This window comes from Cebus imitator, unplaced genomic scaffold (assembly GCF_001604975.1).
Source record: "Cebus imitator isolate Cc_AM_T3 unplaced genomic scaffold, Cebus_imitator-1.0 Scaffold656, whole genome shotgun sequence".
Lineage (NCBI taxonomy): Eukaryota > Metazoa > Chordata > Mammalia > Primates > Cebidae > Cebus > Cebus imitator.
This window is the reverse complement of record NW_016107971.1, coordinates 548,587-566,245: the sequence shown is the minus strand read 5'-3', so window position 1 is coordinate 566,245 and position 17,659 is coordinate 548,587. Positions and strand designations below refer to the sequence as shown.

The following is a 17,659-nucleotide window of genomic DNA, read 5'->3' as shown; positions in this document are numbered from 1 at the left end:
AAGTTCTAAGGACGCAAAAAAAAAAAAAAAACCCACAATAGGCTGTACAGTACTTATAGAAGACATAGTCAAAGAAAAAATAGAATTCTGAAGAAGAGAATGAGGTGGAGCAAGAAAGAAGTTAAAGGAGAAAGTTTAGGAGAAGCGTAGGGTTAGGAGAAGACTCACCGTCCTCATCTGCTATTCAATTACTGGATGGTGAAGGTGGAGAGGGAACAACTGCTACCGCTTCTTAACTATCCAGCAGGCCAGTCAACGGCTTTTGCACTTACTAGGTGGAGATCTCCCCGGCAGATCTCATTAGGAGAGCAAAGGTGACCACTGCAAGCGACTCAGCCCCTCCCCTGGGCAGTACTGGCTGGAGTTTGGGGCAGGAGGCACAGATCCTGGCCAAGCATCTTCACAATAGAATTATTTGCTTAAACTCAGGCAAAATAAAGCTATTCTTAGAAATCCTGTAAGGCCAGTAGAGAATTATTGTTAACTCAACTACAGCTGTGTCTGAGAAGATCGGACTCTTTAAATCCTTGCCTTACTGCAATCTCTTCTAGGAATGAGGAAGAAGCACTGAGACAGACCATTTTGACATCACAACCTGGGGATGCCTAGAGGTGGTGTCTTGAGTGACATCACTAAGAGGTGGCAGTGGCCACCACCAGCCTGAAGTGGTAAAAGAGGCATCCAAATGCATGGGGAAAAAAGATGGTCTCTGGGGCTTCACCTGGACTCACCTTCTTGCTGACATGGTCCAGTGGGTCCTCACCAGCTATGAAAAGTCAGGAGAGATGAGGGACCATGAAGTAACATACCAGTTACTTGGTTTTGCTGCAAATTCTGAGCCATTATTTGATAATATTTTCCCTCTTGTTGACATCTAATGTGCAAAGTGAGCCAACATCATTTGGGGGTGTTCAGAGTAGGGGGGCTAATTCTTTGGAATCTACATTCCCCATTCTCATCCTATATCCAAATTCCCAAAATTACATCTGGGCAAGTTTCTTCATCTCTTTTTGGGAGGTGGGAAAGAATGGTACTTCCCCATCCCAGTGGTTTTCAATCCTGTCTGTGTCAATCACTTGGGGAGTTTTCCTAACTATACTATATATTCTTTTTTTTTTTTGGAGACGAAGACTCACCCTGCACCTATGCTGGAGTGCAATGGCACGATCTCAGCTCACTGCAACCTCTGCATCCCAGATTCAAGCAATTCTCCTGCCTCAGCTTCCCAAGTAGCTGGGATTACAGGTGCCTGCCATCATGCTCAACTAATTTTTTCATATTTTTAGTAAAGATGGGGTTTCACCATGTTGGCCAGGCTGGTCCTGAACTCCTGACATCAGGTGATCTTCCTGACTCGGCCCCGCAAAGTGCTGAGATTACAGGCATGAGCCACCGCACCAGGCCACTAACTGTATATTCCCAGGCACCATCTGAGAGGCACCGACTCAGCAGACTGAGGCAGGACTGACTCGGGAAGCTGAATGCCTAGAATCGGATATCAGAGAGCCTCTGGGCAAGAAGGGGACAACCAAGAACACAGAGTCAGGAGAGGGAAAGGAATCCGCAGGGAGTATAGCAGCGTGAGTAAAGGCCTATGTTTACAGAGCCCCAAACACCTAGGTTTGAATCCTGGTTCTGCTATTTACTGTGTAATATTGCATATATTAATTACTTAACCTTTCTGAGCCTCATACTCCTCATTGATAAAATGAAGACTTATTTCATGGGGCTGCTGGGAGAATGAAAATGAGATAACAATAGTGATACATTCCGCACAGAAGCTTGTATGTGGCAAGGGTTCAATTAATGACAGCCACATAGTCACTGAGGTGACAGTTATGTTATTATAAGACTATTACTATTAATAGGATTACCACTGTGAGGGGCTGAAATGTTGGCCACCACACTGCTGTTCCTTAAAGCAACAGGGGAGAAGGTGGGGGGGGGGCTGCATTTCTGAAGCTATTTCCACACAGTTTGCCCCTCTCCCTTCTGCTAACATCTCTTCCATCCCACAGACAGCAGTCTCCAAAGATTATAAAATTAAAAGTGACTGCTCCTTGGAATTTCCAAAGTTTTCTTTTTTAAAAAAAGAACAGTTTTAAACCTCATTGATTGAGACGTGATAATTCTATTTATATTCTAAAAGTCTGGCCAGAAGTTTGCTTTTTCACTGTAGCTGGGGGAAAAAAGAAGGTTGCTAAGCCAGCATAAACAAACTTTCACACAGTCCCTTACTATTTAGGAGGATCAGCTTTGAGATCTTTAGAAATGTCTTTTTAATACTGTATAAACAACTAGAATTTAGACAGAGAAGGCAGTCCTTAGGCTAGGCTTTGATAGGTTTATTACAAATAATTCTAGTTTCAAATTCTGAATTAAAACCAAACAAAAAAACCCAGCAGTAAAAACAACCTTCTTCCCAGGACAGAGACTCTGGAATGAATGATGGCTCAGATTTCTCAGTCCACGCTGTTTCTTAATGCGCATTCACATCTATGGGAAGAGCCTCCGCTAGGTGCCATCTGTCTTGAATGCCTTTCTTTGAAAGGCTTACATCTTTCCTATGTTAAGAAGGATGTGCAAAGAGTGAGCGCACAGCCACTTATTGGGAGCACAGGACTGGAGCAGCACCACGGACAGGGCTGATGAGGCCCTGCTGGAGCTCACAGACAACATGAAAACCACAAATCAAGGATCGAGAAATCCAGAGACTCTCTTGAAACTTAAAAAAAAAAAAAAAAAAAAAAAAAAAAAAAAAAAAAAAAAAAAAACACCTCAAAACCAAAACCCTGTGATTATTCAACATGATCTAGTGCAAATGTTTCCTTCATTTATAAGAAGCCTTGATCTAACTGAATACATCAGTGATCTATGCCTGGATATGTCATCTAGGCGGGAGTGAGGGCGTGAGATGGAATTTACCCTATTTTTAAAAGCTCTCCAGGGAGGATGACTTTTTAGAAACTTGTGTTAAAGTCTAATCATCTTTGCTATTAAGAATTTTTTTTATCTCCAAACTAATTTTTTCCTTTTTATTCTTTAATAGTATTTCTCCCTTTTTTGTCTCTGAAAATAAAAAAATAGTAAGATTTGCTTCTAAATTATATGTGACAAGTGTTTATGACATCCCTTATTGTTTTTGCCTCTATGCAAAATAAATCCATTTCCCGCATGTGCTGGACTTGCATGCCAAAACTCAGGCATGGTAGTCAGCAGGGGTTGCTAGGTATGGTGGCTGATGGCACAGCTCTGGCTGTGTGGCCGTGAAACCCCGTCTTCGGATCAACAGCCAAGCTGACTACAGAGCTGTGAGTGCTGCCTGTGGCAGGCCTAAGGCAGTCTACCAGTCCAATGGGAGCCACTGTTCCTATCCACAGGACTTCTTCAAGTGGGCCTTCCTTTCCCTGTGTCCGTGGGATGCTGTGCCCTCTGCATGCTCTGTGCTTACTGCCTTGAAGGAAACTCTATCTTACGAGTGGGCTGGGTTCACAAGTCCAAGTAAAGCACAAATAAAAAAACGCAACTAGTCAAAATTACTCTGAAAAAACTTCTCCCTAACTCAACTTAGTCAGTTGTTACTTCACCAATGCTTTTGTATAGTAATCAGTACCATGAGACAGAAAGGCTAGGCTCTTTACACCAAATAGACTCTTGTTGGCTGTGAGGAATCCTGATCAGGATTAAATTATCAGCTTTTAGTTCTGCAAATCTGGTTTTGTTCGGTAGACCTTTCTTTTCATTCAAAATGGGCCCCAGGCATGAAATGGTTAGAAACCAATTACTGGGGCATATGAGAGACCAAAAATGGACTATGGTATTTTAACTAATCCTATATCCAACACATCCCAGTGTGTCATTTCATATATGACTGATCAATCAGAGTTTGGTAAATAACTGAATGAATAACTTTACCAACGATGAGAAAGGCTGAGAAGGATGGTCTGCTGAGCTGATTAGAGCAGAAAAGCATCAAGATTGTGGCAGTGATATTCATCCCCAAGAAACAACTCTGGCTCCACAGTCCAAAGCCTTCACTCGTCAGTGTTTTCCAGGTATTACTGAGGATCCATTATGTGCCAGCAAGGTTTTCTGTGGCGTTCTGGACACATGCTCTCACAACTGCCCCCACACTGGACACAGTATGCTGAAGTGGCCTTGCTGAACTCTCTACCAGATGGGAACTACTGAGGACAGGGTACATGTCCAATTCACGGCATTACTTCCAACGACAGTGCCTGGCGCACAGCAAGTGTTCAATAATACTTGGATGAATGAGGTTTGGAGCACTCAACATCTCACCCTAGAACAGTATTTAACAAAATTTCCTCCCCCATACCACATCTACTCGCCCTCTTCTGGGTCACTCATCCAAAGATCATATAATCCCTCCTATTAGGATAAGTCTCAAGATGTTGGCCCTAACTCACATTTTAGAAACTTCCTTGACACTTAGACTTTTTGCCCCAGAAAGAATATTTCTTCGACACAAATGTGGCTGTCTTCCCTAGCAGGTACAAATTCCTATCCAACTCTTTCATAAAATGTTTTCTATATTAGCTAAAACTCTTATTTTCAAGAAATGTCATCTCCCATTTGACTGAGTCTTATACCTGGATACCTGTTTAGGAATTCCCTACCAAAGAGAGATACCCTGAGGGCCCCAGTAATGAGTTAGTTGCAGGAGTGAGAACCAGGTAATTTTCCTGTTGATGGTTGGCAGATCTACCTCCTGCCCACCCACTATAATGACTCAGCTTCCCTGAGTCACTGCTCAACCACCAGCAACAGGTGACCACCTCAGGTACAAAGCCTTGGGTAGTTGGGTACAGGCAGCTTTTTTTCCAGAGCCCCACATGTTCAAAGCATTATAACTAAGCTAACACTGGCTACCCCATTAATCACGTAAACCCTAGGGGAACAGGACTGAAATACCATCTGGATAGACTCTGGTGATACAGTCAGCAAGGAGTGAGACGCCACCACAAAACACAAGGTTAGAGGGAAGCAAATGACTGGGAAACAGCCCATAGCTGCCAGGAAAAACCCCAAGGTGAAAAAGAAAGTAGCAGCACCAGTACAAAGAGAGGCACACAATTTCCCTTTAATTACCTTCAGATTTAGGACTAGGAGTAGATGCAGGAAACTGGTAGGTAGGAGTGTAAGGATTGTCCTCTGTAGCAGAGAAAAGCAGTGGATTTTGAAACTATCCACCAGGAAGTAGAGGAACTGACAAATCCCAATGGACTCTGAATGACTGATTACCTATTTTAGTGTTATTAAAGCACACGGGCATCACACTTAAAAATAGATTAATGAATTAGAAAGGACTTGGTTATTTTAACATAGCACATCATGCAAATGAGTGAAATCAAATTTTCACCAGCCAAAAACAACTATGAAAACAAAATCTAAAAGCCAAATCTTATGCCTACAATGGAACTATAAGAATTAATTCAAAGCTAGGACAACAGATATGCTGTCTAAGTTTATGGTACCTTCAGAAGTTTGCTGGATTTCAGGAAGTTCAGGGAATTTGTACGTAGGGAAATAAGGGTTTTCTTCAGGAGTGTCTAGGCAGAGGAGCAGGTTTGGGAGAGAGAATAGAGGAAGATACAAATGGAGAGAATAAACGAGTAGGAATCCACATACAACTTAGGCTCCTTGGATTCTGGAACATACTAAGCTTCATGAGTGATATGAAAGCTTTTAAAATTCAAACTGCTTTTAAAAATCCAGTCCTTTTGCCTGAATTACCGAGACACATCGAAAGAGACAACATCATTACTTTTCTTGGACAAAGAATTGCCATGAACAGGCTCCAATGGGCAAGAAACATTTAACATAAAGCTTCAGGTTTTTACTTTTGATAGGCAAGAAATATTAAGCATGATAATAAATAGTAGGTAATAAACATGCTATCCTAAAATGATTTTTTAAATCAACACTTATGTTGTAGACATTCAGCAAACAAGTAGATCATTAATTTTTCAAATACCTCTGCCTACCTTTAAGGCAGGTAGTTTTGTTTAACACCTAAAATTTAGGTTAAGAACTGTAACATGAGAAAACGAAGCTGCCTGTGGGGCAAAATTACATATTTTGCACATTTACATGCATCCATGTCTCTGCAATTAGACTTCCAAAGCGGGGTCTGAAGGTGACAGAGTCACAGATTGCATGAGGAAACGGGCAGTGGCTTCAGGAAGTGATGAGTGGAGCTAACCCCATCTGATCACCGAAATCCAAGCATTTAATTTCACCAGTGTGACCAAGCTCATCCACCCAACCACAGTGGATTTACTCTTGACTTGGAAATGCTAAATGCCTCAATATTTAGAGCACTTCAATATTTAGAAACAGTTTGAACAGGGGCACACTCAGGTTTATTTTGAACCCAGCAGGGGTTAATTAACAGTGATGTTAGTTGGTATCTGCAGCTCATCAGAGAGACTGGACTTAGGTGGGAACACTGACCAGAACACTTTCTCTTTGCCTTTATGTGTCATCCATGCCAGGCAGCCAGACTGGATTTGGGGAAGGGGAAGGGCAGGATGCTTTGGCCATGGGAGGAGTGGTACCTTCCCACGGTGCAGTTACATCCTGCCTATCAGCTGGCTGGCAGCACAGGCAGCGATGGGAGCCGGTGGGGTCATGTCCTGCCCGAGCACTGGCCTGTGGTTCTCGATGCTGGGTCACCTGCTGATAGCCCAGCCGGCGTCTGATTTGGAAGCGCTGCTCTTTCAGCTTGAGTGGGCTCTGGTGTGTCAGCTCCTGACTGACTCTCAGGGCTCCCTGCCAAGGGCTGGCTCTCAGCTGGGGAAGATTATTGTTCATATCAATATAGCCTTAGAGGTACACTATGCACTCTACTTCATAAGGCCAGATATGTTCTCCTTTAGACCCTGTGGCATCCCCTGAAGGAAAGGAAGCAGAACAAACACAGAAAGGTACATGATTGGCCCAGAGATATCTGAGTGTTTGGGAGACTGAATTCAGGTGAGAACAGTGTTTTTAATTCCCAGTTCTGTGTGTTCTCAACTCACTCTGCCCACAAGGCAGTCATGGGCTGACACAGGGAGATGTACCTAAAGCTGGAAGCAGGTGGGAGATGGAGCTGCTCACATCCCAGGCAGACAGATGCTGGAACACAGGTGGAGCGCTGGGCTCAGCCTGCTGCATTCCACATCTGGGAGGGAGGACTGGAGAGCAAACCTCAAATTCCAACTCTGAGGCAGCCACACAAGTGCTTCCTCCCTCCTATGCTCTGAAGGTACATGGCTGGGCTCAGGCAAACCAGTATCTAATGAGGTCCAACTGTAGGACCCAGTCTTCTGGCATCCTAGAAAAGTGAATTCAGGCCCGCAAAACAGTCAGTGCATTGGCACACAGCACAGCACAGCTTCTACAAATGAAAATCAGTACCTCTGTTTAGTTTGTGGATCTGTTTAAACATAGTCTTGTACCAGTCTTTTGATCGCTCAGTGTTCTGTGGAAAAACAAAGGCAAAGTGAAATAAAATGAGTATCTTGATGCATTTCAGACCTCCTATGATTTCAAAATCAAAATGGAGAGTAGTGATATCTGAATTCAAAACTCAGCCACATTTATCTTTTTTAAAAAGGCAAAACTTTTTACAAAGAGAAAACCAGGGGTCCCAAACCTCAATCTACAGAGTAATATTTGGCCAAAAGGATACAGATTTTGAAAACGGTGGACGAGGATCCAATTGAAATGTATCCATTTTTAAATTTTTTAATTTTTATTTTTAGGGAGAATCTCTCTCCATATATAGACTGTGCCAAACTGAAGGAAAGTCTTCTAGAAATATAAGAGACAAAGAATATTTGCTTGTCATGCTGTGCCCCCACCCATTCTAGATTATTCAGTAGAAATGTATCCAAGTCACCTTACATAGGGCCAGATTTAGAATGCATACATTAAAACATAACTCATTATAGCATCTACCGCCAGAGTTTTCACCCTAACCACAATGTTGGAATGGTTGTTTTGTTTTTTTTTTTTTAAAGATAAAAATAAAGCAAGAAAGGTGACAGATAGGTGACTAGAGAAGATATTTTCACTCCCACCTTACAGAAGAGGAAATGAAATACAGAATGACAAAGCGAACTGCCCAAGGTCACAGAGCTGACGAGAAAGTGAGTGGAAGGGCCATCCAACATGATGGTTAGGGGTATAGGTTTGGCAGTCAGACAGACCACTCTGTCACCCACAAGCTGTGCAATCTTGGATGAGTAACAAATCCCTCTGAGTCCCCGTTTCCTCATCTATAAGATGGAAATGATATTAGTATCCACTACTGACTTGAGTGAGTGATGCTTAAATGAGATAATGTACTCAGCAAATGGTAGCTGTGATTTCTCTTAGGAATAACTTCCCTTCTATATTACTACTTAGGACCAGAGAAGAGTTCTTTTGAGGCTCAGCCCACTGTGGTTTCTATCGGCCTCCTCCAAAACCACACATTTGTTAAATGAAAATCACAGTGGAACATATTACAGCCAATGGTCTGGTACACACATGGAAAAGAACAGAATTCAGCCAAATCCAGTTCCAAAAGTTGGGCTTCCCCGGAATTCCTTAGAGTCTGCAGGACTGGCAGGCCTGTGCTGCCAGGGAGAGCGGGGTCAAGGATGCCACAAGACCTGCTCTGTCCGGTAAGCGTGTCTGGCCAAATACATTCCAAGGTTCCCTTAGAGTTCCCTACTCACTATGGATGACAAGTGATCTCCCATCCAGGGGGATCTTCTTCCTGAACCTATAAACAGGGACCTTGGGCCTCATACTCTCCCCAAAATTCTCTAACCCTAAGGCCAGGAATTTCTCAACACAGAACAATAATGAAGTAAGACTGCCCAGAACATTGTCCCTGGAACACTCACAGACTCAAAGCCTCTGAAAAGTTCTGCAGCAGGGAAATCTGACTTGATCCTACCCAGCTTTTCCTCATGTTTACTTGACCATGAAATCCTTTATTCACAGGACTTATACCACCCAACACCCACTTTGGGAAAAGCTATGGTACACCAAGCCTGGAGAACAGCTCCTGGGGGCTCTGGCACTCATGGGGTTTACAGAGATGATGGTGTGATGGGGTTTGCATGTTCTTAGGGTGTACACTTGTCACGCTCAAGATGAAGCCTAAGAAGGACTTCTAGGTCAATATGCATACCCGGAGTGGGATGCCCACTTCATCCATGGAAACATCGCTTAGGTCCTGAGCGCTCTTCACCACCCGCCTACTATCATCCTTTGCTCTTTTTTCAGCAGCTCTGGCAGGTGAGGTGGGTTTTTCCTGGGTTGGGGCTGAGTCCTGCTCTCCCACTCTTCTTTCTGAGACAGGATCTGGAAATGAAAAGCAATTGTTAGCTGAAGCTCTTTTGGTAGCTGCAAAGCAAAACACTCCTGAACAGGCTAGCTGGCGGGGAGCGTGTTTGCTAATTCTCAACTGGAATTAGTTCTGTTTAGAGTAGGGGTCAGCAAACTATGGCCCATGGGCTGGCCACCTGTTTTTATAAGTAAAGTTTTACTGTAACACAACCATGCCAATTCCTTTACATATTATTTATGGATTCCTTTGCATTACTATGGCCGAGCTGAGTAGCTGTGACAGAAACCATATGGCTTGCAAAGTCTAAAATATTTATCATCTTGTCCTTAAAAAAAAAAAGGCTTGCTAACAGTGTGATCAGAGCTTTGCAGAGGTATGCACATTGTGCTCTGGTCAACTGAGTAGTTCTGACTATTCTAGAAATTAAGGAACAGGTAGAACCACAGGAGGAGGCTAAACATTACTTGAAAGCTTTTGATTCCTCTTGAGGAAGTCACTTAACTTTTCTGTGCCTCAGTTTCCTCATCCAAAAACAGAGATAACACTTCTATTGGCAAGCTCACAGCAATGTGGTGAGAGGACTTAACAGGATAACTTATGCCAAAGTGTTCAGGAAGCTGTTCATTGCTAAGTATACATTACAGATTATTTTTGTTCAAGATTGGAAGTTACAGAGCACTAATAAAGATACCAGATATGATCTGCAGATTATAAAATTACTTAATAGAATCTGGTTTCCAAGCTATGACATTTATTTACTGGGCAGACATTGTGCTCTGCCTTGTGGACATGAAGGTGAGTATTACAGAATCCTAGCCTTCAGGGAGCTTACAGTCCAGCGGGCAGAAAAAGCAAGTGAGCCAGCAATGAGAATGCAGGGTGATGGGGGCCGATTCTCAGAGGAGAAGCCACCCAAACTCACAGGAAGTATGCCCCAAACAGAGGGAACAGCTTAAATACTTGGGGGTCTGTGAACTACTGAGCTAATTATGTGCCAGGCATTGCACTAAACTCTTCATATACATTATCTCATTTTATCCTCCCAATGATCTGTGAGGAAGAAACTATTATCACCTCTTTTTTTTTTTTCAATAGTTAAAGGATCAATACACAGAAAAGTTAAAGTATCCTGCATGGGGCCACACAACCAGCTCGTGGCCAAGCTGTGATGTGGCCTAATGTCCACCTGACTCTAGCAGTCCTCTCTGAACTACATCCTCTCTTGCCTCCTCCAAAGACAGTACCAAGGTTTCAAGTTTGGGAGCCTGGCCTAATCCAAATGCAGAAGTTAGAACTGGGCTGGGAAAGGGAGGGGAAAATGGCTGCTTCCATTTGAATCATGGTAACCTTGTGAAGACAGCAAGATACTCAATGAGAATGCCCCAGAGACCCCTAGAGGAAATATGGAGGGGCCAGGCATTGCACTATACTCTTCAAATATTTATGAAGTGATGGCTGATGCCAGGGAGATGGCAGAGCTCAGTGGTGGACAGAAGCGCTAAAGTTATGCATGGAGGAACACCACAGTTACAGCTGCAAGGCAAAAGAATCCCCAAAGGGATGCAAAATCGTCCGAGGGACAGGAGATGAACCAGGAAAGTACACAAGGTGCCACCGAACCAGGGAAGACAGAACTCCAAGAAGTGGGTGGTTAAGTGTCAAAAAAGAAAAAAAAAAAAAACCCACAGAAATTGAAGCAGAGGAGGCGGCATTAGATTAGGCAAGAGAGAAGTCACGGGAACACTCCAAGGGAGCAACTTCAGGAGGGCAACGGGGGTGGGTGCCAGATTGCAGGGAAAGGGTTGAAGGTGTGAGCAGGAAGCTGGGGGAGTGACTGGGGAATTCAGCACAGAGGAAGGAATGTGTTAGATGGTAATTAAAGAGGGTCAAAAGATTAGGGGCAAAAAGGTTTAAGATGGCCAGGTGCGGTGGCTCATGCTTCTCAACACATCAGGAAGCTGAGGCAGGAGGATCGCTTGAACCTAGAAGTTCAAGACCAGCCTGGGCAACATGGCGAGATCCCATGACTACAAAAAATTAAAAAATTAGCCAGGCACATGCCTGTTGTTCCAGCTCTTAAGAGGCTGAGTTGGAAGGATCTCCTGAGCCTGGGAGGCTGAAGCTACAGTAAGCCATGATCATGCCACTATACTCCACCCTTGGCAATAAACCGAGATTCAGTCTCAAAAAAAAAAAAAAGTTTAAGCCAAGGGAGCCTAAAATCCTATCAGTGAGAGTGAGGCCCATGAGGTAAGGATGAAGGGCATCAAAATGTGCTGTGGCAATTAGTAAGTGCTCAGTTAAAACCTGCTCATTGATTGACTGAGGACAGGTTCTCGTCTTTGAGAAAGGATAAGGTACAGACTGTTGGCTGGGGGACAAACTTGGGAGCAAAGGAAGAATGTGAGGACACAGGCAAAGTTGTAACAAAGTCAGAGATGCCTGTGAGTGGAGGAGATGCTGGAGAAGTGGGAGAAACACTGACGTCAGCATGCTCAGGTTCTATGACTTTCAGTCTCCTCCGTGGGGTGACTGCCCACACCCAAAGGATTTCTAAGCTTAGTAAGTGCTTCCGAAAGCCTGATCCCTGGCAGCATCACCATCAATGTCAAAGGATGTTAAGACCAGATTGGCTTCATGGAATGGGTTCTCATGCTCCCAGAAAATTCCAATGGGAGGCCAAGGATTTGGCAGGAAGCCTGGAAGAATAGAAGGATTTCGAGTTATCCGATTCTACCCTTAATGTGGCTCTGCTGAGCACTCTCCTCCCACCTGGAAAGGCCTTCTGTTGAGTGTGAGCAGAAGGGAAGAGATGAGGCTGACTTCAAGCTCAGTCTCACCTGGGGCTTTAAGATCATGGTGAGGATCACAGACGCCATTCTCAGGGTTAGGGCAGGTGGCTCTAACAACAGTCACTTCACTGCGAAATCAGGCTGACAGTCCATGGATTTGTCCTAAAGCTGTCAGAGTTCTTTTGATCTACAAAAACTAGCCCTGAATTGTTTTGCTTGAGAAGCTTGTGGTCATATGACTCATCACTGAGTGGATTTCAATATACAGAGATCTCTTGAAGCAAAAGCGTCCCTTTATACAACAAAAACCTAAAGTGACAATTAACTTAACTGTACCACGCAGGTGACAGGGCCAGGCGTTGACACCTGTATTACAATGAAGGCTTGCTGTTTTCTCGGTAGGAAAAAACTGATCCTTCACATAACACCCTGGGAGCATTTCCTTCTAGTCTTTTTTTTTTTTTTCCTAATTACACAGGGTCTCGTTCTCTCACCCAGGCTGGAGTACAGTGGCATGATCATGGCTCACTGAAGCCTCAACCTCCCTGAGCTCAGGTGATCCTCCCACTTTTGCCTCCCAAGAAGCTGGGTCTACAGGTATGTGTCACCACACCTGGCTAGTTTTTTTTTTTTTTTTTGTATTTTTTGTGGAGATGGGGTGTTGCCATATTGCCCAGGCTGGTCTCAAACTCCTGAGCTCAATGAATCTGCCCACCTCTGCCTCCCAAATGATGGGATTACAGGTGTGAGTCACTGCACCTGGCCTCAGTTAATTTTTGTATTTTTTTAATAAAGACAAGGTTTCACCATGTTGCCAGGCTGGTCTTAAACTCCTGAGCTCAAGCAATGCCTGCCTTGGCCTCCCAAAATGTTGGGATTATAGGTGTGAGCCACTGTAAATCTAGCCTCCTAGTTTTATACTGTGCTTTAAAAAGAAAGGTTCTGAGCCACTAAATAAATGACAATACTGACAACCTCAGATGGGGCCTCTGTTTGCAGGAGGTGGGATAGCCTCTCTTCTCTTCACATGGAGGGCTGGTGACTGAGGATTACAGCAATGCTCACACTTCTCTGCAGAAGAACGATGGCCTCTCTATACCTATGCCAGCCATGCTCTCCCAGCCCTTATCCTATTATCCCATCTGTCTCCCCAAGGGGACTGAGAGGTACCTGAGAACATCATGTAGGCTTCATTCCCAGATGACTCTCCCTGAACATCAAACCGCATGGAGGCTCAACAAAAATCCGCTACAGAGAGGGAGTCTGGCAGCCCTGGAGTCCCGTCCCCACAGGTGATGGATAAGCTTACTTGCTCTGAGAGACTGGAGAGTGCCAACCCAGCCAGCCCTCTCTCTTTCGGGAGCTCCTGAACAAAGCGGTACTACTTCTTTCAAAGCATAAACTAATATTTAGTGAGCACCTACTTTAGGCCCCACTCTATCAAACATCATCAGTGGATCTGTCCCAAAACTCAGGGAACGCAATAACATCAGGCTTATTTCAGAGCCAAGGAATAAGCCTGAGCTGCCAGCACAGTGGAGCCATCCTCACTTTTTCTTTTTTCTTTTTTTTTTACAGGTGTGCACCACCATGCCCAACTAATATGTGTATTTTTAGTAGAGAAGGGGTTTCACCATGTTGGCCAGGATGGTCTCCATCTCCTGACTTTGTGATCCACCTACCTCAGCCTCCCAAAGTGCTGGGATTACAGGCATGAGCCACCCCACACTCACATTTTTACTTCTCAATGCACAAAACATCCTCCCCCTTCCTGTCACAATAACACCTCCTCCAGGCTGGGGCAAGGATTACCACCCTTGTCTCCCATATGAAGAAACTGGCTTAGAGAGAAGTCACTCCCACAGAAACAAACAGCTCCAAGAAGAAGGAGCTAGGACCAAGTTCTATATTTCCTAATGTGTGGCTGGAGGCCTTTTTCATCTCGTCTACCCCTCTTTCAAATTCCCACCAACAGGAAGAAGCCCACAGAAGCCATCTTTTTTTTTTCAGAGCCACCACTCTTAGCAACCTGGGCTGGGGCCAGGGAATGAAGTGGGCTGGAGAGTGGCAGCTGGAGGAGGGGCAGCGAAGAGCACCTTGAGCTCAACCACAGCCTGTCTTGGCCTCACAGCCAAGTCCTGATAAGGCTGAGAGGGTGTGAGAACCCTATGTCCTCCCCACCCAGGCTCACCACCAATCACAGAACAGCAGTGGCAAGAAGTTGCACAGAAATCATGTAGCAGCTATTCAGAAAACAGTGGCTTCTGTTTTCCACCAATCAGGGATTCTTAACCCTGAAGTTCATGAGTGTGTGCAATTCCACAGAAATCATGTGCACATGTTTACATGTGTATGGCTTTTTTTGTTTTGTTTTAAGAATCAATCTATTGCCTTCAGTAGTTTCTCTAAGGAGTCCATGACCAAAGAAAAGTTACACACTTTTGCACCACACAGTTAGCCCCACACTATTCACTGCTCAAGGGCAGCACAGTTCTCTGATGTAACCTCAGATCCCAGCTCAGTGCAGGATACAAAGGAGGCCCTGAATACAACGATAAGTGAACCCACAGAACACTGCCTGGTAAATGGAATGCATATCTATTAAGCCACACATCTATTAAGCAGCAGTTCAGTGCTGAGCTGTTAATGAGCAGAATCTCATTTGGTTGTCATACAACCTGGGAGTCACCACTGCTTTCCTCATTTGACAGTAAGAAAACTGAAGCCCAGAGACATTATATAACCTGCCTGAGGCAGCACTAGACCCAGGATTCAAAGCAGAATGGCTACAGGAAGCCACAAGGAAATAGCTACACATTTCCCTTCCTGGGTTCTCTCCCCACTCTGACATGGTCCCAATCCTACACACTTTATCAGTGGGTGAGCTAATTCTATTTGTATATGTCTCATTACATTTGCGGTCACTCCCACCATTGTTGGCTCTTGCCACCCGCCACACTCAAGTGTGGTCAGCACAGGGCAGCATCAACATCACCAGGGAGCTGGGCAGAAATGCACATTCTCTTGGCCAGGCACAGTAGCTGGTGCCTATAATCCTGGAACTTTAAGAGGCCGACAGGGGAGGACTGCTTGAGGTCACGATTTGAGACCAGCCTTGGCAACATAGTGAGACTCCATCTCTACAAAAAACAAAAACAAACAAAAAAAAAAAACTAAAAAAACTAGCTGGGCATGGTGGCGCACACCTGTAGTCCCAGCTGCTGGGGAGGCTGAGTTGGAGGATCACATGAGCCCAGGAGCTCAAGGGTGTAGTAAGCTATGATTATGCCACCGTACTGCAGCCTGGGTGACAGAGCAAGACTCTGTTTCAAAAAAAAAAAAAGACATGCAAATTCTTACCCATAACCATTAAATCCAAATCTCTAGGGGCATGGCCCAGGAACCTGAGTTTTGACAAACTCTCCAGGAATTTCTGATGCCAACTCAAGTTCAAGAAGCAGATTTATTACACTGACTTCTGGGCACTGCTGGTCTGAAGGTTCTCACCTGGACCCACCACCCCAGGGTCATCTACTGGCATTTGGGCTTGCCACCCAACAAGGAGAGAACTTACCCACATCTCTCAACCCCTGACTCCTCACATCCCAGACGGGAGACAGAAGCAGCAGAAAGATGACCTCTTCAGAGAGGCCTGCCATGAACACTCATCTAAAGTAGGACTCCTGGTTCTTTTTACCTAGAACATGCTGCTCTTACCCATAAGGCTCTTATTACAGTTCCGTGGGACATGTTTACTAGTATGGTTCACTGGTCTGGTCTGTCCACCAGCCTACAAGCTCCAGGGAGGCAAGATTATGCTTATTTTCATCATCTTGGTAGTCCAACAACAAAGACTCTCCCAAAACACATCAGAGGATCTCAGAAGATTTTGCTGATTGAACATCAGGTAGTGACCGGAAGACGGTTTCAACAGGAACAGGGGTTAACATGTAAATAAATATTTCTCACCTACCTGAAAGGCTACTGAGTCGTTTTTGCTGTTCTGTGATTTAAAAAAAAAAAAACATGGTTTAAGTGAGATTTATACAGTACATAGCAAGACCAAGAAGCCCTGTCATAACTAGTTAGGATCTCAACACTGCATCCTCTCACTGTCCTCTGGACTTAGATGCTACAATGTGCATGAAGTCATCTGACTGCAGGCTAGCTGCATCATTAAAGTGCATCAGCCACTGCATCATTAGCGCGGCTCCCACTATGCCAGAGTGGTGTCTCCCAGCCCGCCCCACTCCCAAATCTGCACCAGGATTCAGGGGACTGCCACAATTTTCTAGCTGTTTATATCTTATCTCAAGATGATTCGATCACAGAAGGGAATCCACCCAGCCCTCCAGCTTCAAGTGAGTAAGACCTTATATGATCCCAGTCTTGGTACCTTTTGAGGGAAATGTAATTATAATCATAACCATGTCAGTGACCATCTCTTGAGAGCTCGCTAAATGCCAGAAGTTGTTTTAGCGCTTTTACAAATAACACTTGTAAACTTTGCAACAACTCTAGCAGTTAGTTGGCTACAATTATTCTTTCCCATTGTACAGAGGAGAAAACTAAGGCCTAGCCTTAGCCACTGTAGTAATCTGGCTTGTCCAGAGTACAAGAGAAATCTTTAAAAAATCAGCAATGGCTGAGAGACTTCAGATAAGGGGCACAAATCACCCAAGATAACTGAAAATCAGCCTGATCTAGAACCTGGATTCCTGACTCCTAGTCCAGAGTTCATTCCAATTCTAGTAATCAAGAACTTGCTGGTCCTGTGCATTGAAGGGCTATTGGTTTCTCACCATCCTGGGCACTCGCATGGAAGGGAAGCCACTACATCCTTTGCAGAGTCCTATGTGTGCGTGCTATGAGATGAGAGCACAAAAATGACCTTTACCTCCCACAGCTGCTAAATATAAAGCAGCCACATAGATAAAAATAGAAAATTTGCCAACCCGTGGGTACTGTCATCATTCCCCTTGGCTGCATCCTCAGTTTCCTGCTACAATCAGTATGAACCCGAAGTAAACAGAGAGCAGCCCAGGAGCTCACGGCCTGGGAGGCGGTGCCTGGCCACTTCTGCCACGTGGATGAGGTTCATGCTGGCTGAACATGCAGAAGCCCAGTGCAGCTAGGCCTCAGCTCTGCCAGTAACTTCCAGATGACAATGGCCAATCACTAAACCTCTCAGCCTCCGTTTCCTTGTCCGTTATGTCAAAGTGTCCTGTGTACTAAGGAGACCTATGGTTCCGACACACTATTCTGAAGGCTGCTGAGCTTCAGCCAGCAGAAGTGAATGTATTCCATTTAAAAGACCACGTTGTCAACATGGCAAAACCCCATTTCTACTAAAAATAACAAAAATCAGCCAGGCATGGCGGCACATGCCTGTAATCCCAGATACTCCAGAGGCTGAGGCACAAGAATTACTTGAATCTGGGAGGCAGTGATTGCAGTAAGCCAAGATCGTGCCACTGATCTCCAGCCTAGGCAATGGAGAAAGACCCTATCTCAA

At 44.6% G+C, this 17,659-nt stretch overlaps 1 protein-coding gene across 1 annotated transcript in view; it reads right to left on the bottom strand.

Annotated features, from left to right (window-relative positions):
• Window positions 1-17,659, bottom strand: part of SORBS1 (sorbin and SH3 domain containing 1) — a 253,216-nt gene that overhangs the window by 81,293 nt on the left and 154,264 nt on the right. Inside the window, exons 8-10 of the mRNA XM_037734708.1 lie at window positions 16,118-16,147; window positions 9,194-9,366; window positions 7,426-7,489 (exon numbers count right to left, since the gene is read on the bottom strand). Of these exons, the coding sequence (XP_037590636.1) occupies window positions 7,426-7,489; window positions 9,194-9,366; window positions 16,118-16,147 (267 nt within the window). The remainder of the gene's footprint in view (window positions 1-7,425; window positions 7,490-9,193; window positions 9,367-16,117; window positions 16,148-17,659) is intronic.